The sequence below is a fragment of the Lipotes vexillifer genome, unplaced genomic scaffold (genome assembly GCF_000442215.2).
Source record: "Lipotes vexillifer unplaced genomic scaffold, Lipotes_vexillifer_v1.1 scaffold993, whole genome shotgun sequence".
In the NCBI taxonomy this organism is placed as follows: Eukaryota; Metazoa; Chordata; class Mammalia; order Artiodactyla; family Lipotidae; genus Lipotes; species Lipotes vexillifer.
This window is the reverse complement of record NW_006792406.1, coordinates 147563-170344: the sequence shown is the minus strand read 5'-3', so window position 1 is coordinate 170344 and position 22782 is coordinate 147563. Positions and strand designations below refer to the sequence as shown.

At 44.6% G+C, this 22782-nt stretch overlaps 2 protein-coding genes across 3 annotated transcripts in view; both read right to left on the bottom strand.

Annotated features, from left to right (window-relative positions):
• Positions 1–1863, bottom strand: part of LOC103068385 (phosphoserine aminotransferase) — a 29120-nt gene extending 27257 nt beyond the window's left edge. Inside the window, exon 1 of one of the 2 annotated variants that reach the window (XM_007465520.1) lies at positions 1762–1863. In XM_007465520.1, coding sequence (XP_007465582.1) covers positions 1762–1821 — 60 coding nt within the window. In that variant the 5' untranslated portion in view covers positions 1822–1863. The remainder of the gene's footprint in view (positions 1–1761) is intronic. The other variant, XM_007465521.1, reaches the window with a different exon arrangement.
• Positions 1864–2435: 572 nt separating this feature from the next.
• CEP78 (centrosomal protein 78) overlaps positions 2436–22782 on the bottom strand; it is a 70629-nt gene continuing 50282 nt past the window's right edge. Inside the window, 2 exon segments of the mRNA XM_007472123.1 lie at positions 2436–2473; positions 2646–2868. Of these exon segments, the coding sequence (XP_007472185.1) occupies positions 2436–2473; positions 2646–2868 (261 nt within the window).

The window sequence follows — 22782 nt, the reverse complement described above, 5'->3', positions numbered from 1 at the left end:
CAAAAAGCATACCCCTCTAATCCAGTGGAGTTTATTTTTTTCAAACTGCAGAATGCAACCACTTTTGTGGATCATAACTAATTTTTTAATGAACTAGAATAGACCAGAGCAGAACAGAATACAAAATTGTGCATGTTGTAGTCATTAGGCTAAATATTTCATAAGCCTTTTGTTTTAATTATGTGCAGGTACTTGCTCATTTTGTGAAATATATTTTTCATTGTGGTTACAGTCAAAAAAAGTTTGCAAAGCTTCTCTAATCCTTATACTTCAATTAAATCAAGAAGACACATAAATAGCAACATCTGCCCCCCCCACCAGCTTGGAGAGCACACAGGAGGGCATAAATCCTCCCAAGAAAATAAATAATAAATAATTGTACTACTGATAACAACTGCCTTCATAATAAATGCAGAACAAATTACATAGGAAACAAATGCGCAGAAGACTCCAAAACACAGAGGGAAAAAACGGTGAGCGTAGAGGAAACGTTTGTACAGCTCTGGCAGGGAATCTCACCTAAAACAGACCGCAATAACTAAGAAAAAACGAAGCCCTGTACTCTCAGCTCCTACTAGCGCTGCCCCCAGAAAAGCAAAATGTCCTTTCCCTTCTACAATTGTAAGATTCTCTGTTCTTATCACAACACAGAGAAGTCTCTGTCCCAGGGAGATTCTACTCAGTTCAACAGCAGATAATTGTAAAGCACTTGGCTATGCACCATGTGGCTACAACATATCATCAGAGTAGTCCTGGTTAGAAAAAAAAAAATGTAACAGCAGCGGCAGGGGTCAGTGCGTCCAAGGCGCAGTAAGAGACTTGGCCTCCTTCACAGCTTGGGCGGTGGGAGGGGAGAATGGATGTGGAGGGAGTGGGTTTTGGAGGTTAGGGGAGGAGCCGGAACCCGGCTGGGGGCTGGGAAGGCAGGGAGTAAGTTCCACTTGCACTTGAAAGGTCTAGTAATGACCCAGGGGGGAATTCAGTCATTCATTTGCTCCAGAACAAAGTGAACCGAACTGGGCTAGCAGCCCAAGGCCTACCAGAATTTGAATATTAGAATGCCTTTAGGGGTCACGCCAGTTTGGGAAAAAAAAAAAAAAATCTACGCATGAAACAGAGGGGAGAAAAAAGGCTTTAGGGACGGGTGGGGTATCTGAGAGACAAAGAGGGAAAGCCTGGGCTGGACTGAAGGCTTTTAAATTTACATTTCTGAAAAGCAATGTTTCCAAGTGCTGGCTAAAGGCAGCACTGCTTCCGAGGGGTCGTGCGCGGGCCTCCAGTTTGCAGTTCCCTCCAGTTAACGCAATCCTCATTCACCATTCATTCACAGTGTCCATTCACGCATCCACTCAACACTGCCTGGTTCGCAGCACTGCGGGGCGAGGCGAACGCAGAGTTGGGAGCTTTTTCTTTTCCGCCGCGCCCCCGGCCCGGCCGGATTGAAGGCACAGCGCCGGAGTTTGCAGGTGAGCAGCGCAGCGAGCCAGCACTCCCGGGCGGGCCGGGTTCTGCACGCGGCGCACCCGTAGCCGGCGCCAGCGACAGCTGCACAAGCAAGCCTCGCCGAGCTCCTCCCCCAATGTATCCTTCTAGAGGCCCACCCACGACAGATCCTAAACTGGGAGTGCACGCCAGTGCAGAGCGTTCGGGGAACTCCGGGCAGGAAGTGGGGATCCGGGAACCCGGTGCAGGGATGCACAGCCACCCACGCGCCTGCTCCCACCCGGACCGTACTGCCGGCGCGCGCTAGAGGGGACTTACCGAGCGCGGCAGTTTGGCGGGCCCGGGCCCGAAGTTGACCACCTGCATCAGGGAATCCATGGTGCAGAAGCGGGAACTGGGAGTCTGCTGGAAAGGACCGATCGTGTGGGCAGCGCAAGTCTGCAGCCGGCGCCGACTCTGTGCTCTCTTCCAGCGCCGAGCCGGCGCCCCCATTGGCCCGCGCTGTCGCTGGCCCTGCGCTGATTGGTTCGCGCAACGGGGCTCGCATCCCCATTGGTCGTGATCCCCAGTCGAGACTCGAGAGCAGTTGCTCCTCCTCGCGTCTACTGTTTCAACCCCTTTTTTGATCAATGCAAGGCGCGCGGGAGATTGCACCATCCAGGCGGCTCGGCTGCGCGCCCGCCGGAGAACCTTGGGCGGCGAGAGGAGGCTACCCCTGCCAACTTGCGTTGGTACTTCTGCACGCTTGATGAGGCGCTTTCCAGTCCTCCAACGCGGACCCTAGCCCCTCTCTCTGGGCTGCACTGGGAGATGGCAGAGTAAATCACCCCTCACCCCCATCCAACCACATCTTCACCAGACCCTAGACTGGGCTCTGCTGCATTTGTTTGAACCAGAGGTCATTAATTCACCAAACTTTCCTAAGCACCCCTATGGGCGCCAGATACTCCAGAGGGGAGGAAGGGCCGCCAAGGATGGAATTGCAGGGTGAACTATGGGCCGGGGGTGGGTGGGTGGGGGATGAGGTTCTCTGCAAAACACCAAGGGGCCAAGGGTTAAAGCAGGATTAAGGGATGGAGGTGGCCAAGGACACTGAGAGAAGCCTTGGCCTGGGAAGCCTGGATGCTTCCCAGGCAAGTCCTTTTAAGCTGCTGATTCTCCATTTCCCCTCGGGAAAAGAGCGAGCTGGAACCTGGCAGTACCTCTCAGGTTGTGTAGGCGCTGACAAGCTGTGAGTTTAGAAACGTGAGCAGATATTAACAAGAACGCGATACCCCTGAGGAGCCTCAGCCCAAGCCAGGGGAGAGGCCCAGAGCCAGGCCGGGCGCAGATCCAGCGCGGCTCAAACTTTTCCACAGAAGTGTTCTTCTCAGAAGAACTCCAGTGGGGATCCACATGGGGTGCTGAAACAGGGAGGTCCCCTTCCTGCAAGAAAAAAGTTCCTTTGAAGTCTGGAATTTCATCATTTTTTTGAAATGTGAATTTTGCCTTTTACTCCTTAATTTAACCCAGTTTCTTATAAAAATATTTTCCCAAATCTTTGAGCAAAAGTGATGCGCCAGGAATACTGCCTGCCCTGGGGCTTTCCATCACACCAGCCAGCGTCAACCACCTCAGTGAAAAGATTTGTAAACTGACAGGGCTAGGACTTTTGTTTGCTTTTTTGTGGTATGTGGGAGGGATGGGGCTGGGATAGGAGGTACTGCTTTAGGTTTGGGAGGTGGAGGGCAAAGTTTCTAGAAAAAGCTGAAATGAACAAGGTCACTGCCTTCCTCAGCACCTTCATTTAGAAAATTGCAAAACTGAGTAGAGGGTATGAATGTCAGTCCATAAACTCAGGTGTGCAAGAATTGTCTCATATCCATTATTGTATATAATGACTTAGTGTAGACCCCCTAGCAGCTAATCTACCAGGGGAGTGGGGGAGTTAGCCTTCCTCCTTCCTGGAGTCCTTAATCCCAGGGATTTACACAGTCCTGTGGTTTGGAATAGGGAGGGAAGCACTTATCCATTTGGTCCTCCTTCCCCAGAAAATGTGGCTGAGTTTTCTCCACTGTTGAAGTCTATATGCTGCTTCAGTAAATTAGCTCTCTACCACTTTTATGACCCACTGAGGAACACAGGAAATTTGGATGGGGTTAGGGTGGCTATCATCCCATCTGCCAAGACATGCCATTCAGTCATTCCTGTGAGGGCCTTGCAGTTTCCTAGATGATATTACAGGGAAGTAAGGCACACAGACCCTCTGCCCAGGGACATGCTGACCTCTGTCTCTCTCTCTCTTCCAACTGAAGGAAATCTCTTTTGCATTCTAAGAAGAATCCATCTCTTTGTATGTTTCTTCCTCACATTCTGTCCACAGACACCTTAAGCCGGGGCCACTTAGGGATAGAAAGACAGTGGTGAACTGAAACGCACATGCCCATTTGTGGCAGAGCTGCACCAGCCCACCATGCATTTATGCCTCCCCTTCCATGGAATAGAGTCTCTGTCAGGCTCCACATTTCACAGCTCCCCTTGCATCAAGGCAGGTCATGTGACTGGAACCCACCAATGGAATGAAACAGAGGATGTCACTTTCAGACCAAGGTGGCTGAGAATAGTGGGCTTCTCCACTGCCTTTTTCCCATTCCACAGGCTGAAATCAAAGAATCCAAGGCCCTTGGGGATGGTGGAGACACAGAAAGGAAGGAGCCCCAGTCTCTGAATTACCTGCTCCGGCCTCGTTGTACATGAGTGAGAAATCAACTTCTCCTGGGTTATGCCACTGAAATCTGAAGGGCTATGTTATCCTAACTAATACACCATTCTAAATACAACAGCTGCAGCTCAGATCCAGCTGGTTGTTGCCAGGTGAGGCAACCAAGGTTGCTCAAGCTATCTTCCCATAGTTAAAGAGAAACCAGAAACCCAGATTTTTATGTGAAATTTCACAACTTTTAAACATCGACAAATTTCAGACAACACGGTACAGATCAATATTGTGAGGGGTCAGACCTAGCTTCCCTGCAGGCCTGATTCAGCCTGCTGACCACCAGCTCTCCTTCTAAGGACTGCTTTATAGTATTCTGCCATGTATTTCCCCTTATTCAACACGGAACACCCTCCTCACCCTGCCTGAATAAGGGAACAGGAGAAGGGAAGACACTGTGGAAAATATAATCTTAAAATATTATTCTGTCACCCTTGTCTATTTTGCAGTGCAGGTGTATAAAGATAGCTCAGGGAACCCCTGCATTTCACGTGGGCCCCTCCTCTCCTAGTAGATTCTCCTGAAATGCATATTTTGTAAATATCAGTCTTCACAGGTATTATTTATTGAGCCCTTACTATGTATGAAAGGTGGACTTCGCTGCCATTTCCAGTCAGATTGGTGTCCTGTTTAGAGGGGAGTAGGAAGAGAAGAGAAGGCAACTCTGAGGAAGGAAGAAACCTATTTGAAATGAGGTGAGGTTATTTCTGCTGCCCTTTTGGTAGCTGGAGATGAAGATCCTTTTTCCTTATCATTATTTCCAGAGAAAATGGGGAATGGGGCGAGGGAATCATCACAGTTTATGTAGCAAAAGAAATGAAATGTCACAATCCTATTACACTCTTCATTCTGACCCCAACTGATAGGAAAATATATCTATCCTACTCACCGTATTACCTCAGTTTATTTCCTCACCCTACTTTCTTATTGTGATAAAATACACAAAACGTAAAATATACCATTTAAACCATTTTTAAATGTACAGCTCAGTGGCATTCGTACATTCACAGGGTTGTGCAACCATCACCACCATCCATCTCCAGAACTTTTTCACCTTCCCAAACTGAAACTCTGTCTGTGCCCATTAAACAATGTCCCCATTCCCCCTCTCCCAGCCCCTGCAAACCACCATTCAACTTTCTGTCTCTGAATTTGACTGCTCTAAGTGAGACGGAACAGGACCCTATGGGGCCTTCCTGGGGACAGACCCCTATGTCCCCTGCCTCTTGTTTGTAGAAAAGCTTTAGGCACCTAGGCCTTCCCTGAGTTCCAAAGGGCAATTTTAATATCAGAGAAGTGAGAAATGCAGAAACAAAAGAAAGCAGTCAAGCAAAACAAAATAGTTTACCCATAAAACAAAGTCAAGGACCTTTAGCTCCTCCTCAATGGCTGTAGATAATATCCTGAGTCATATCCTTGAATTGTTTTGCAGATGCTAAAGCCCCCACCAGGCGGGAGAAGTTAACTGCACGCTGCCCACCAGCACATAGAGCCCAGACTGGTTGGAACCACAAGGTTGATGATTGACATTCCCGAAACATCACCCTGTTACACCCCCCACCCCATCAGTCAAGCAAGCTGATCGCCTATAACCCTCAGCCCTAATGTTGCCTTTAAAAACCCTTCCCTGAAAGCCATCTGGGAGTTCAGGTCTTTTGAACATTAGCTGCCTATTCTCCTTGCTTGACACTTTGCAATTAATGCTATACTTTCCTTCACCACAGATGGGTGTCAGTAAACTAGCTTTGTTGCGTGTCAGGTGATTGAACCCAAATTTGGTTCGGTGATAAAAGTATCTCCTATAAGTGGAACATAAAGAATTTGTCTTTTATGACCAGCTTATATCACTTAGCACAATGCCTTCAAGGATCACACATTTTGCTTTTTTTTTTTTTGCGATATGCAGGCCTCTCACTGTTGTGGCCTCTCCCATTGCGGAGCACAGGCTCCGGACGCGCAGGCTCAGTGGCCATGGCTCACGGGCCCAGCCGCTCCACGGCATGTGGGATCTTCCCGGACCGGGGCACAAGCCCGTGTGCCCTGCATCGGCAGGCGGACTCTCAACCACTGCGCCACCAGGGAGGCCCACACATTTTGCTTTTTTAAAAACATTTATTTAATAGACTATTTTTTTGAGCAGTTTTAGGTTTGCAGCAAAATTGAGAGGAAGGTACAGAGATTTCCCTCTACCTCCCACCTCTCCCTACACACACATAACCTCCCCCATTATCAATATCCCCTACTGGTTGTAACATTTGTTACAACCGATGAACCTACATTGACACATCATTATCACCCGAAGTCCACAGCTTGCATTAGGGCTCACTCTTGGTGTTGCACATTCTGTAGGTTTGGACAAGTGTATAATGTATCCATCATTATAGTATCATACAGAGTAGCTTCACTGCCTAAAACTCCTCTGTGCTCTGCCTGTTCATCCCTCAATTTCCCCTTTTTGCTTCATTTCTAAATAATCAGTATAGAGAGCATTCCACCACAAGATTCACACAAGTAAAATCTCTAAGGGGATCATTTTAGAGAAGTGATGTCTATGGACCAGTGGGCAACATTACACAGGGAACTGAATACTGCTTATATCTCCTGACATCCTAAAACGATTCTGATATAGAAAAAGCATCAAGATTTTTTTAACCTGAAAATGTATTTATTTCACTACTTTTTTTTTTTAAAAGAAAGGAACAAAACTCCTGGCACCATCTCTCTAGCTGTAGACACACTATTCATCACACCCAGCATGCTGGCCCTGGTCATATACATATGCATTTTTTGGATCAGCATTACTTACCTGGGCTATCTCATTCATTCCAGGATCCCACGTGGAAGCATGAAAATGGACCACAGAACACTTGTTTAATCACCTGTCCAAAGTCTATGTGTGCCTACAATAGAAACCATCATCTCAGGGTTTTGTTTAGTTTTTTTAAATAAATTTATCTATCTATCTATCTATCTATCTATCTATCTATCTATCTATCTACCTGTCTATCTTTGGCTGCATTGGGTCTTCCTTGCTGTGCGTGCACTTTCTCTAGTTGTGGCAAGCTGGGGCTACTCTTCGTTGTGGTGCATGGGCTTCTCATTGCGGTGGCTTCTTTTGTTGTGGAGCACAGTCTCTAGGTGTGTGGGCTTCAGTAGTTGTGGCACACAGGCTCAGTAGTTGTGGCTCATGGGCTCTAGGCTCACGGGCTTCAGTAGTTGTGGCTCACAGGCTCAGTAGGTGTGGCTCGCAGGCTCTAGAGCACAGGCTCAGTAGTTGTGGCACACAGGTTTAGTTGCTCCACGGCATGTGGGGTCTTCCCAGCCCAGGGATCGAACCCGTGTCCCCTGCACTGGCAGGAGGATTCTTAACCACTGCATCACCAGGGAAGCCCCATCATCTCAGTTTTAAAATGACTTTTGTAGTGTTAATAATCTGGTGGTAGTTTTGTTCTTTCCTTTTCTTTCTGGGGGCAGATCAAATACTAAGACAAAGGAAGGAGACAGAGCAAAGCCAGGGATATTGGGGGTGGGGGTGGGGGGGTGGAGCCAGTGCAGGACTTGGATCTTCCTGCTTCGCCACTGTTTCTCATACTCCAAACTCCGAAGGACCACACACACTGCCTCAGAAATAAACAGTGATTGTGATTTAATTTATTTTTTGGCTTATGTTTGGTACAGGAAGGCAGCAAAGATTAATACAAAAATAACAAGAGTTCAAATTCAAAGCTGCCATGGGTGAGAGCCATTTCTGTAATTACAGAAATGAAATGGAAGGAGAGCAAGGCAGGCACTGTGGCCGGAGGGGAGTGACTGGGAACAAGGGGAAGACTGGTTCTACATGTCATGGTTTATGTATATGGCGAACAGACTTTTTAATGACATAGAAATATTCCAGTATGAAAAATTAAATAAAAACAAAGCTGTTCCCCACCACTGGAACAATTAACCATCTCTATTCACACACAAACATAACAATGATTCCCATACTAAAAAAAAAAAAAAAAGCTTACCTCTTTGGAGTCACAATACTCAAATGTAGACAAATTTATAGCTCCTAACAAAACATTAACAAATGCATCCAGACTCATTCATTCATTCAACAAATACTGCATTCTTACCATGTATTACATAGAATGCAGGCACAGTACCTGCCCTCCTGGAGCTTCTGGTGTTTGATATGTTTATATAGAATTCTTCTATATTTTATCAGGGCTGTCTGCCCAAAGAGGCCTGCCCTGGACACCCTAATGTGAAAGCCTCCCCCTCCATGCCTGGTGCTCCTGAGATCTCTTAACCTGCTTACATCTCTCTTCTTTCCATAGCACAAATCACTCTAACGTGCTACGTAATTGGTTCATTTATTATGTGTATTGTCTGTGTGGTAGCACGTAAGCTCTGTGAGGGCACGGCTTTTTTCTGGTTGGTTTACTATTACACCTAGAACAGTGCCTAGCCCAGGTAAACTCACAATAAAGATTTGTTGAGCGAAAGACTGAATTTATAAATACTGGATCTACTGTGATACATTTCCTAAAGCAAAGAAAGGTGTGTCCCAAAGTTGAAGTCTTCACCCCTAGAGACAAAAAACCGCGTGCCATAATTAATGAACTACCCCCACCCCATTCTGCAAGGGTTCAGAGGAGGTTTTATCTTTTCTCATTGTCTTATTCAGTCTCTTAGCAAGTCTGTTCTACCTCCAAACTTTTCTCCAGTCCATCTACTTCTATCACCTGCCTAGTCCAGGCTCCCATGGGCTCTTCTAGATTCCTAGACCTGGTTTCCTTGCATTCACTTTGCCCCCCTTAGAATCCATTCTCCAAACAGCAGCAAGTCACCTTTTAAAAACATGCATGGAGTATGTCATGTAACTGCCCTGCTAAAGTCCTGTAACAGCTTGCCATTACATTTAGAACCGCACTCCTAATGGGCCCACAAAACCCCCCTGACCTGGTCCTTGGTCACCTCTCGGCTCAGCCCTTGACTTGCTCAATCTCCAAACTGCTCCTTCAGTCCCAGGACCCTCTCAGGCTCCTTCCCTCCCCAGCATTCTCTCCCTCCAACCTCCCCAAGGCTGGCTCTGCCCATCTCTGTTCATTTTAGGCTCCATCTTGTCAAGTCTTGCCTGACCTCCTTATCGAAAGTACCCCCAGCCCACCCTCCAGTTCCTCATCATCTTATTTCCTGGGCCATTTCTCTCATAACTTGCCAGTCTCTGAAATACTCATGTACTTATTCATTGTCTACCCTAGAATGTACTTTCCCTGAGAGCTGAGACTTTGCCTGCCTTATGTACGGCTATACCCCAGCATGAGGTATGGTACTTCTAGAATGACTATAAAGGGCAGGAAGAAAGAAAGAAATGACATTGCTGACAGTCTTTGTTGCTGGCAGAAAGAGATTATATTTATTATTTTTCTAGAACTTTCCATAGTGAATATTCAAAACTTAATCAACTTTTTAAAAGTTGGTAATTTTTAAATAGTGGGGTGAGGAGAGGCATAAGACCACCAAGGAGCCCTGGCGATCCTGGGATGCCACTTTGCAGCTTTTGAGAGCCTGTGACTGCTGAGGCCCATCCCCCCACCAGGTGTTTCTGCTGAGGCTGAAAGGCTGGTCGCTGCATCAGGTACTAACACGTCGTCCTGCAGTTAGAATTCTAGGTCAGTGTTTTCACTGACGATGGAATCCCTTCTATCCAACTGACACTGGATCCAATCCCACTTCTCTGAGTTTGCACAACTACCTAAAGTTTACGACGGGTCTCGGCGAGTTGCAGGCTGTTGAAGGGTTGTGTTTTATGGGGGAAGAAGAGGTAGTTAGAGGAGCAGGGCTAGGGGGTGGGGGTGGGCAGCGTACAACTGTTTCTCAAACTCGCAGAGCTGGAAGGAATCTTGGAATGTGATCTAGAATCATCTATTCACACATTCTGAGAACCAGTCTCTCCCAGCGTTGTCCTGGAGTGGTGGGCAGGAAAATTACATTCCCCTATAAATCAGCACAAAGCCATTCCCAGAGGATTGCCCAGAGATTGGGGTGGAGGCTTGCATAACTGGGGAATGGGATGAAATTATCACCATCTTTATATTAAGGCTGTCTACCTATATCAAAATATGAAGTATTTTCAGCGTGTCACACACGTTTTTGGGTATCTGTTATCAAATTCAAATTGTCGAGTCAGGAACTTAGTGCAACTCCTTCACTTTCTGATGAGGAAAATGGTCCAAGGGGTGAAGTGATGCTGTCGGGGTGGAAATGATGCTGTCTCTGTGACCTGCTTGTAATCTCTTCTCCCATTTCACAGAAGGAAAGGCTGAAACCCAGCTCACGGACCTGTCTAGGGTCACCAAGAATCTGGTGAATCAGACCAAGGAGAGGACACCAAACCATTGCCCTTCTGTTCCAGAGAGTATGACCCTTCTAATTCCCCGCTTATTATAATGATTTAAAGCTGTCAGGAAAGTCATTTTAATGCTCCCAGGAGAGAGCAAACTCAGAGAACTAGAACTGAACCTGAGCAACAGACAAGATCTAAAAAGTGAAGTGTGTGGGCAGAGGAGGCCGCCACACGGGCGCCCTGGAATGCGGCCACTCCCTCAGTAACAGGCTGCATGCATCCTCTCAGGACAGCAGGCAAGGCTGCAGACAGCATTCCTGTGACTTTTAACGGGTGCTGCTTCCTAGTCTGCCAGCCCCAGAGTTGATCCATGATATCTCAAGCAGCCTTGGTTAAGTGTTTCCATTTTTCTCTGTAGATCTCTGGTCCCTTGTCACCCTAAGCTACTTCTCACCTCTTTTCATTCGTTTTTCTCCAAGTTAGCTGTTGCCATCTTGCTAGGCCTCAATCTTTCTGCAACTGCTCAGTGCCATGGGGACATTTTAAATCATCCTTAAGGGGATGGCTCAGAGGAGAAGCTTTCTGACCGGTTTGCAATATAATTTTTGTTGCAAATATAAATTTTGAGACGCGTTTATATAGAAGGCCCAGCATTTGGGAGATTCTCTCTTCTTCCCTATCTTTTAAAAAAGTTTTTATTTATTTATTTATTGGCTGCTGTGTTGGGTCTTAGCTGCCCCGCAGCATGTGGGATCTTAGTTCCCCAACCAGGGATTGAAGCCGCATCCCCTGCACTGGAAGGCAGATTCTTTACCACTGGACCACCAGGGAAGTTCCTTCCCTATTTTTTGAACTTCACTTGTTTACACACTGTTTTGGTCCCTGGAGACACATATGGTACTTTGCCTTTGTTTTCCTAGATCTCCTTACATACGAAAAATGTGAATAGCATTTGTTGTTCTAAAATGGTTTTCTCCTTTTTTTCAGTTTTCCTGAGACAAATGTAACATATGAGCGCTTTAAAATACTCAAGCATTCTATAAATTCAGAGTGTAGACAGAGAATGTCCAAACTTCAAGACAATTTTAGTTTAAGTATATATTTTGAATTGATAATATATTCATATGATTCAAAAGTTGAACATATAGGGGCTTCCCTGGTGGCGCAGTGGTTGAGTCCGCCTGCCGATGCAGGGGATGTAGGTTTGTGCCCCGGTCCGGGAGGATCCCACATGCCGCGGAGCGGCTAGGCCCGTGAGCCATGACCGCTGAGCCTGCACGTCCAGAGCCTGTGCTCCGCAACGGGAGAGGCTGCAACAGTGAGAGGCCCGCGTACCACACACACACAAAAAATTTGAACATATAAAAGGTGTACAGGGAAAATGTCCTAGTCTTCTAACCCTCCAGGTCCCACCCCGTCTCCACTCGTAGCCACTTTTATCAGTTGCTTTAGTATCTTTCCAGAGTTTCTTTAGCAAATATAAACAAATACAAATATATACTTATTCCCTCCCTCTCTTTTACACAAAAGGTAGCACACTACATGCACTTCTTTGCATCTTGCTTCTTAAATTTTACAGCAGAGCAAAATTTGGTTTAGGATGTAAAGTAACCAGAAATAAGCAGGCTTCCCTGATAGCGTAGTGGTTAAGAATCCGCCTGCTGATGCAGGGGACACGGGTTTGAGCCCTGGTCTGGGAATATCCCACATGCCGCGGAGCAACTAAGCCCGTGCACCACAACTAGTGAGTTTGCACTCTAGAGCCCACGAGCCACAACTACTGAGCCCACGTGCCACAACTACTGAAGTCTGCATGCCTAGAGCCCATGCTCCATGACAAGAGAAGCCACCGCAATGAGAAGCCCGCGCACCACAACGAAGAGTAGCCCCCACTCGCCGCAACCAGAGAAAGCTCACACGCAGCAACGAAGACCCAACACAGCCAATAAATAAATAAATAATTTTATTAAAAAAAAAAAAAAGAAACCAGAAATAAAAGGCCATATACACATGTGTGCGTACACACACATGGACACACACACTTCATTTTTTGGTATAACTAAGCAGGACAAATTAATTGAGCCAGTAATTGTTCAGCCTGCTCCTCCTTATGGGCCTTAGGAGAAGGTCTGATGTTCCATTTCTGATGCAACACTTTTGGATGAGAAGATCCTGCTCGACAGATAATAGCAGAAGATGGGGGCAGGTGAGCCCATCTACGAGTCAGAACTGCTCAGGTTCATGTTTTGCTTATTCAGAGACACTGTGACTCAACTCTTTTCGGGCCAACCAAAACTGGGGATGCCTCTCTGAGCAGCTCTACCCTTTGATTCTTTTTATCACCAGGAAAGAGAAATCACAGCACACGGAGAGACAGAAATTGGGAAATGGGCTGCTTCTTTATTCCCTGTAAATACAATGTCAGTACAATTACAGAACTCACCATCTGTCTGAGAGTGAAACTTTTCAACAGTCCAAACCATCCCAGGGTCCAGAGCTGGTGAAGTTCACTCCTTAGCATGTGGCCAACCAGGGATTATGGTGAGAAGTTAAGTCATGCCTCTGAAAACATAATTGTTCTGAGAAATCCTCCCATTTTGTTATTTCTCCCAACACAAAAACTAAAATTTCATGGTGTCAGCCAATCACAATCTTCCTTAACTTCTTTTGGATGTGTGTGCACACGCACACGCACGCGCACGCACACACACACACACACACACACACACATACATATTTCAAAGGAACAACCAAGCCTATTTTTCCAGAGGGACTTAGCCCTTTCAAGAAACACCACATTATTCTCCTTCCTCACAACACAGACAAGCTACTTCCTGAAAGGAACACAAAAACTCTAGTGCATTTTGCTTAAGAACAATAGTCCCAGTTCTGTTAAAAACATCTTATATGTTTATGTTGGGGGAACTCAGACCTGCACAGGGAATTTTCCCAAGAGTCTTCCATAATAGCAACTCAAACCACTCTTCAATCAGCAGAACTCAGCTTCTGGCTTCATATCTTTTCCATCTTTGGCCATTTCTACCCTGCAGCAAAACATCAGCCAGTGACAGCATCCAACCTTGGGACCAGAATATGTGGAGGACAGTTTGATATTCTTCTTTCTTTTGCATTCTTTATGCCCTATACTGTCAATGAATAGCTGGCTTTTCTTTACTAAGTCAATTCAATAGGGGAGATAGAGGGTACGCTATTTTTCTCTGTTTTACTTTCTCTAGCCAACTCAGGAAGAACAAAAGTTAAACCCTGTTGGGGCTTCCCTGGTGGCACAGTGGTTGGGAGTCCGCCTGCCGATGCAGGGGACACAGGTTCGTGCCGTGGTCTGGGAGGATCCCACATGCCGCGAAGCGGCTGGGCCCATGAGCCATGGCCACTGAGCCTGTGTGTCCGGAGCCTGTGCTCCGCAGCAGGAGAGGCCACGACAGTGAGAGGCCCACGTACCGCAAAAAAAAAAAAGTTAAACCCTGTTAAAGAAGTGAGCAAGGGATTTCCCTGGTGGTCCAGTGGTAAAGAATTTGCCTTACCCTGCAGGGGACCCAGGTTCGATCCCTGGTCAGGGAACTAAGAGCCCGCATGCCACGGGGCAACTAAGCCCATGTGCCTCAACTAGAGCCTGCACACCCTGGAGCCTGCATGCCACAACTAGGGAAGAGAAAAAACCCATATACCACAACTAGAGAAAAACCCGCCCACCACAACAAAGAGCACGTGCACTGCAACAAAAGACCCCGCATGCCTCAACGAGGATCCTGCGGGCTGCAACTAAGACCCAACACAGCCAAAAATAAATTAAATAAATAAATAAAGGGAGGCTGGTTCAAGATGGCGGAGTAGAAGGACATGCTCTCACTCCCTCTTGCGAGAACACCGGAATTACAACTAACTGCTGAACAATCACCGAGAGGAAGACACTGGAACTCACCAAAAAAGATACCCCACATCCAAAGACAATGGAGAAACCACAGTGAGATGGTAGGAGGGGGCTTAATCACAATAAAATCAAATCCCAAAGCTGCTGGGTGGGTGACTCACAAACTGGAGAACACTTACAACACAGAAGTCCACCCACTGGAGTGAAGGTTCTGAGCCCCACATCAGGCTTCCCAACCTGGGGGTCCGGCAATGGGAGGAGGAATTCCTAGAGAATCAGACTTTGAAGGCTAGCGGGATTTGACTGCAGGACTTCGACTGGGGGAAACAGAGACTCCACTCTTGGAGGGCAAACACAAAGTAGTGTGCGCATCAGGACCCAGGGGAAGGAGCAGTGACCCCACAGAGACTGAACCAGACCTACCTGCTAGTGTTGGAGGGTCTCCTGCAGAGGCAGGAGGTGGCTCTGTCTCACCATGAGGACAAGGACACTGGCAGCAGAAGTTCTGGGAAGTACTCCTTGGCGTGAGCCCTCCCAGAGTCCACCATTAGCCCCACCAAAGAGCCCTGGTAGGCTCCAGTGTTGGGTTGCCTCAGGCCAAATAACCAACAGAGAGGGAACCCAGCCCCAAGCATCAACGAACAAGTGGATTACAGTTTTAGTGAGCTCTGCCCAACACAGCAACACCCAGCTCTACCCACCACCAGTCCCTCCCATCAGGAAACTTGCACAGGACTCTTAGATAGCCTCATCCACCAGAGGGCAGACAGCAGAAGCAACAAAAACAACAATCCTGCAGCCTGTGGAACAAAAACCACATTCACAGAAAGACAGAAAAGATAAAAAGGCAGAAGGCTATGTACCAGATGAAGGAACAAGATAAAACCCCAGAAAAACAACTAAATGAAGTGGAGAGAGGCAACCTTCCAGAAAATGAATTCAAAATAATGATAGTGAAGATGATCCAGGACCTCGGAAAAAGATTGGAGGCAAAGATTGAGAAGATACCAGAAAAGTTTTAACAAACACCTAGAAGAATTAAAGAACAAACAAACAGAGATGAACAATACAATAACTGAAATGAAAAATACACTAGAAGGAATCAATAGAAGAATGAGGCAGAAGAACGGATAAGTGACCTGCAAGACAGAATGGTGGAATTCCCTGCTGCGGAACAGAAAAAAGAAAAAAGAATGAAAAGAAATGCAGACACCCTAAGAGACCTCTGGGACAACATTAAATGCAACAACATTTGCATTATAGGGGTCCCAGAAGGAGAAGAGAGAGAGAAAGGACCCCAGAAAATATTTGAAGAGATTATAGTCGAAAACTTCCCTAACATGGGAAAGGAAATAGCCACCCAAGTCCAGGACGCACAGAGAATCCCATACAGGATAAACCAAAGGAGAAACATGCAGAGACACAGAGTAATCAAATTGGCAAAAATTAAAGACAAAGAAAAATTATTGAAAGTAACAAGGGAAAAACAACAAATAACATACAAGGGAACCCCCATAAGGTTAACAGCTGATTTCCAGCAGAAACTTTACAAGCCAGAAGGGAGTGGCATGATACACTTAAAGTGATGAAAGGGAAGAACCTACTACCAAGATTACTCTACCCGGCAAGGATCTCATTCAGATTTGATGGAGAAATCAAAAACTTTACAGACAAGCAAAAGCTAAGAGAATTCAGCACCACCAAACCAGCTCTACAACAAAAGCTAAAGAAACTTCTCTAAGTGGGAAACACAAAAGAAGAAAAGGGCCTACAAAAACAAACCCAAAACAATTAAGAAAATTGTAATAGGAACATACATATCGATAATTACCTTAAACATGAATGGATTAAATGCTCCAACCGTCCGCCTGCCAATGTAGGGAACGTGGGTTCGTGCCCCAGTCTGGGAAGATCCCACATGCCACAGAGCGGCTAGGCTGCTGTCTACAAGAGACCCACTTCAGACCTAGGGACACATTCAGACTGAAAGTGAGGGGATGGAAAAAGATATTCCATGCTAATGGAAATCAAAGGAAAGCTGGAGCAGCAATACTCATATCAGATAAAATAGACTTTAAAATAAAGAATGTTACAAGAGACAAGGAAGGACACTACATAATGATCAACAGATCAATCCAAGAAGAAGATATAACAATTATAAATATATATGCACCCAACATAGGAACACCTCAATACATAAGGCAACTGCTAAGAGCTATAAAAGAGGAAATCAACAGTAACACAATAATAGTGGAGGATTTTAACACCTCACTTACACCAATGGACAGATCATCCAGACAGAAAGTTAATAAGGAAACACAGCTTGAAATGACACAATCGACCAGATAGATTTAATTGATATTTATAGGACATGCCATCCAAAAACAGCAGATTACACTTCCTTCTCAAGTGTGCACGGAACATTCTCCAGGATAGATCACATCTTGGGTCACAAATCAAGCCTCAGCAAATTTAAGAAAATTGAAATCATATCAAGCATCTTTTCTGACCACAATGCTATGAGATTAGAAATCAATTACAGGGAAAAAAACATAAAAAATACAAACATATGGAGGCTAAACAATACATTACTAAATAACCAAGAGATCACTGAAGAAACCAAAGGGAAAATAAAAAAATACCTAGAGACAAATGACAATGAAAACACGATGATCCAAAACCTATGGGATGTGGCAAAAGCAGTTCTAAGAGGGAAGTTTATAGCTATACAAGCCTACCTCAAGAAACAAGAAAAATCTCAAAGAAACAATCTAACCTTGCACTTAAAGGAACTAGAGAAAGAAGAACAAACAAAACCCAAAGTTAGCAGAAGGAAAGAAATCATAAAGATCAGAGCAGAAATAAATGAAATAGAAACAAAGAAAACAATAGCAAAGATCAATAAAACTAAAAGCTGGTTCTTTGAGAAGATAAACAAAATTGATAAACCATTAGCCAGACTCATCAAGAAAAAGAGGGAGAGGACTCAAATCAATAAAATTAGAAATGAAAAAGGAGAAGTTACAACAGATACCGTAGAAATACACAGCATCCTAAGAGAGTACTACAAGCAACTCTATGCCAATAAAATGGATAACCTGGAAGAAGTGGACAAATTCTTACAAAGGTATAACCTTCCAAGAGCGAACCAGGAAGAAATAGAAAATACGAACAGACCAATCACAAGTAATGAAACTGAAACTGTGATTAAATATCTTCCAACAGAGCTTCCCTGGTGGCGCAGTGGTTGAGAGTCTGCCTGCCGATGCAGGGGACACAGGTTCGTGTCCCGGTCGGGGAGGGTCCCACATGCCGCGGAGAAGCTGGGCCTGTGAGCCATGGCCGCTGAGCCTGCACATCCGGAGCCTGTGCTCTGCAGCGGGAGAGGCCACAACAGTGAGAGGCCCGCGTACCACAAAAAAAAAAAAAAAAATCTTCCAACAAACAAAAGTCCAGGACCATATGTCTTCACAGGCGAATTCTATCAAACATTTAGAGAAGAGTTAACACCCATCCTTCTCAAACTTTTCCAAAATATTTCAGAGGAAGGAACACTCCCAAACTCATTCTATGAGGCCACCATCACCATGATACCAAAACCAGACAGAGATATTACAAAAAAAGAAAACTACAGACCAATATCACTGATGAATATAGAAGCAAAAATCCTCAACAAAATACTAGCAAACAGAATCCAACAACACATTAAAAGGATCATACACCATGATCAAGTGGGATTTACCCCAGGGATGCAAGGATTCTTCAATATATGCAAATCAATCAATGTGATACACTATTAACAAATTGAAGAATAAAAACCTTATGATCATCTCAATAGAAGCAGAAAAACCTTTTGACAATATTCAACACCCACTTATGATAAAAACGCTCCAGAAAGTGGGCATAGAGGGAACCTACCTCAACATAATAAAGGCCATATATGACAAACCCACAGCAAACATCATTCTCAATGGTGAAAAACTGAAAGCATTTCCTCTAAGATCAGGAACAAGACAAGGATGTCCACTCTCACCACTATTATTCAACATAGTTTTGGAAGTCATAGACACAGCAATCAGAGAAGAAAAAGAAATAAAAGGAATACAAATTGGAAAAGAAGAAGTAAAACTGTCACTGTTTGCAGATGACATGATACTATACATAGAGAATCCTAAAGATGCCACCAGAAAACTACTAGAGCTAATCAATGAATCTGGTAAAGTTGCAGGATACAAAATTAATGCACAGAAATCTCTTGCATTCCTATACACTAATAATGAAAAATCTGAAAGACAAATTAAGGAAACACTCCCATTTACCATTGCAACAAAAAGAATAAAATATCTAGGAATAAATCTACCTAAGGAGACAAAAGACCTGTGTGCAGAAAACTATAAGACACTGATGAAAGAAATTAAAGATGATACCAACAGATGGAGAGATATACCATGTTCTTGGATTGGAATAATCAATATTGTGAAAATGACTATAGTACCAAAGCAATCTACAGATTCAATGCAATCCCTACCAAATTACCAATGGCATTTTTTACAGACCTAGGACAAAAAATCTTAAAATTTGTATGGAGACACAAAAGACCCTGAATAGCCAAAGCAGTCTTGAGGGAAAAAAATGGAGCTGGAGGAACCAGACTCCCTGACTTCAGACTATACTACTAAGCTACAGTATTCAAGACAATATGGTACTGGAACAAAAACAGAAATATAGATCAATGGAACAAGACAGAAAGCCCAGAGATAAACCCATGCACCTATGGTCAACTAATCTATAACCAAGGAGGCAAGGATATACAATGGAGAAAAGTCTCCTCAATAAGTGGTACTGGGAAAACTGGACAGGTACATGTAAAAGAATGAAATTAGAACACTCCCTAACACCATACACAAAAATAAACTCAAAATGGATTAGAGACCTAAATATAAGACCGGACACTCTAAATCTCTTAGAGGAAAACATAGGAAGAACACTCTTTGACATAAATTACAGAAAGATCTTTTTTGATCCACCTCCTAGAGTAATGGAAATAAAACCAAAAATAAACAAATGGGACCTAATGAAACTTAGAAGCTTTTGCACAGCAAAGGAAATCATAAACAAGACGAAAAGACAACCCTCGGAATGGGAGAAAATATTTGCCAATGAATCAATGGACAAAGGATTAATCTCAAAAATATATAAACAGCTCATGAAGCTCAATATTAAAAAAACAAACAACCCAATCCAAAAATGGGCAGAAGACCTAAATAAACATTTCTCCAAAGAAGACATACAGATAGCCAAGAAGCACATGAAAAGCTGCTCAACATCACTAATTATTAGAGAAATGCAAATCAAAACTACAATGAGGTATCACCTCATACCACTTAGAATCATCCGGAAAGCTACAAACAACAAATGCTGGAGAGGGTGTGGAGAAAAGGGAACCCTGTTGCACTGTTGGTGGAAATGTAAATTGATACAGCCACTATGGAGAACAGTATGGAGGTTCCTTAAAAAACTAAAAATAGAATTACCATATGACCCAGCAATCCCACTACTGGGCATATACCCAGAGAAAACTATAATTCAGAAAGACACATGCACCCCAGTGTTCATTGCAGCACTATTTACAGTAGACAGGTCATGGAAGCAACCTAAATTCCCATCAACGGATGAATGGTTTAAGATGATGTGGTACATATACACAATGGAATATTACTCAGCCATAAAAAGGAACGAAATTGGGTCATTTGTGGAGATGTGGATGGATCTAGAGACTGTCATACAGAGTGAAGTAAGTCAGCAAAAGAAAAACAAATATTGTATATTAACGCATATATATGGAACCTAGAAAAATGGTACAGATGAACTGGTTTTCAGGGCAGAAATTGAGACAGATGTAGAGAACAAACGTATGGACACCAAGGGGGGAAAACGGTGGGGGGCGGGGGTGGGATGAATTGGGAGATTGGAACTGACATGTATACACTGATGTGTATAAAACTGATGAGTAATAAGAACTTGCTGTATAAAAAAATAAATAAAATAAAATAAAATTTAAAAATTCAAATAAATAAATAATAAATCTAAAAAAAAAGAAGTGAGCAAAGAACTGAAAGGGGGTCAAAATCAAGAGAAGACTCAATAGTGATCCAAACATTGAAAAGCTGGAAGGACCTCAGTTCTTGTCTTCTTTGAACAAAGAATTCAGCAAAGAGACCAAGATTGTGAAGAAAATACAAGTGTTTATTAGAAACAAAATGAGTGTGAAATGACACACGCGTGGACTCAGAGTGAGTTATGCACCATAGGGGCAGCTTAGGTTGCTTACATAGGGGCAGTTTTCTAGGTTGTCTCTGGCCAATCATCTCCATATTTGGTACTGGTGTGCACGCACATCTCTCAGCCAAGGTGGATTCCAGCTGGCGTCTTCTCCCTCCTTTTCGTCCTTCCTGTAGACTGAGGGCCTTCTCTTCACACGTGTCAGGCCGGGAAATCCACAGGAATGCACCCCATCAGGGCTCAGTGCTCCCACTGGTATCCCATCTCAAAGTGTTAGCAGGAGACCAGCTGCAGTTGCTCAGCCTGGTGCTTATCTCTCTCCTACCTATCTCCTACCTCTATAGCATGGATCAGATTGAGGGTTAGGTATTTGAAAGACTATAAGGGCTGAAAGTGCCCTTCAGATGGTGGTGTCTAGCCCCCCATCTTTTTTTTTTTTTTTCTTGCGTTATGCGGTCCTCTCATTGCTGTGGCCTCTCCTGTTGCGGAGCACAGGCTCCGGACGCGCAGGCTCAGCGGCCATGGCTCAGCGGGCCTAGCCGCTCCGCGGCATGTGGGATCTTCCCGAACCGGGGCACGAACCCGTGTCCCCTGCATCGGCAGGTGGACTCTCAAGCACTGCGCCACCAGGGGAGCCCGTAGCCCCCCATCTTATAGCAGACTAGAAAGTAACTCATCCCAGATGACAGCACATTAATGGCAGAGGCAGAAACCAGAATGCTCTCCTTTGCTCTTAGACCACTGTTCAAGGGACCATTTCCTGCTACTCCTAATTTCCTTATAGAGGGAAGGCAGTAGCCTAATCCTGTCGCTAGTCCATATTCAGAGGAACACTGGGTGGCCTGTGCTCAATTCACTTAACTACATCCCTGGACTCTTCTAACTGCAATTGACACAAGTCCCGCTCCAACCATCAGAAGGGAAATGAATCCATTTGTTGAACCTGGAACCTCAGGGCAGGTGGGAGGGTAAGGCTTTGCTTCAGGGACAACCTAGACAACAAACCCACGTGCTGGGACTCTCTTCCTTTGCTTCTGCTGTGAAAATCATCGTGGAAGGACTACAGGGCCCTTGGTCTCACACCCACTCCTGCACTCAGGGGTGCAGAGCAATAGGATTGGCAGCATCCACTGAATCACAATACTGAAGTGAGAAGGGCCTAGTTCAACCCCATAAGGGGATGCTCTTGGTAGAAAAAAGGCTGAGAGCTGGGAAGGCAAACATGACATTTCCTCCTCAGCTTCCCCTCCTTTGCACAGCTGGGCCTGGTGACCTCACCCCAACTCGTGTCAGTGACCAGAATCCTGACATGTTCTGCTGATGTGCCCGGTCCTCCAGACATTCCAGTTCATCACCATGCAGGAAGACTCCTTAGAGTGAGATACTAGCCCAGCAGAAATCCAAGTTTCAACAGAAAATCAATAAACAACATTATATTCTGAACCAAAGTTCTAAGTCATATTCCAAAAGAAAGACGTTTTTATTTTTAAATCACTAAGTCCTTATTGCTGCAAATTGCACATGAACTTAAATGGCTAAACTCAGAAGACCATACATCATTAGAAAATATTTATCACAGGCAAGGACACTTTATTTACCCCAAAGCTTCGGCAAAAAAATCTGTCTTTCCTGCACTCCCTGTCCTGTCATTTCAGATTGAACTTCTGAGATTTATTAGTTTTATTCTTCTCCATTCTTCTCAAAAAGAAGAGAAATTTCACCCTTTCCTTTTGACTGGTTTAAAAAACTACAGAATTGTTTGTTCTGCAAAAATCTCCAAGACTCTTCAGTTCCATGTATGAATTTCTGTGCCACAGATATTTGTCAGTCACAGGAGTCCAGAGCTTTCCAATGGCTCACTAGTTTAAAATGATAAGAAGGCCAAGAGAAACAGACTCTTCCCTCCATGTGAGCGGAGGCTCAGATGTTCTGAGCTGACTCTGCCGTTGGCCACAATTGATTGCTGTTAAGAGTTATCCCCAGATCCAAGGGGCGTTCATCAAAAATCTCTTCCAGGATTTTAAGGTGAGATACATATAACAAAAACTTTACCATCTTAACCATTTTTTTTTTTTTTTTTTG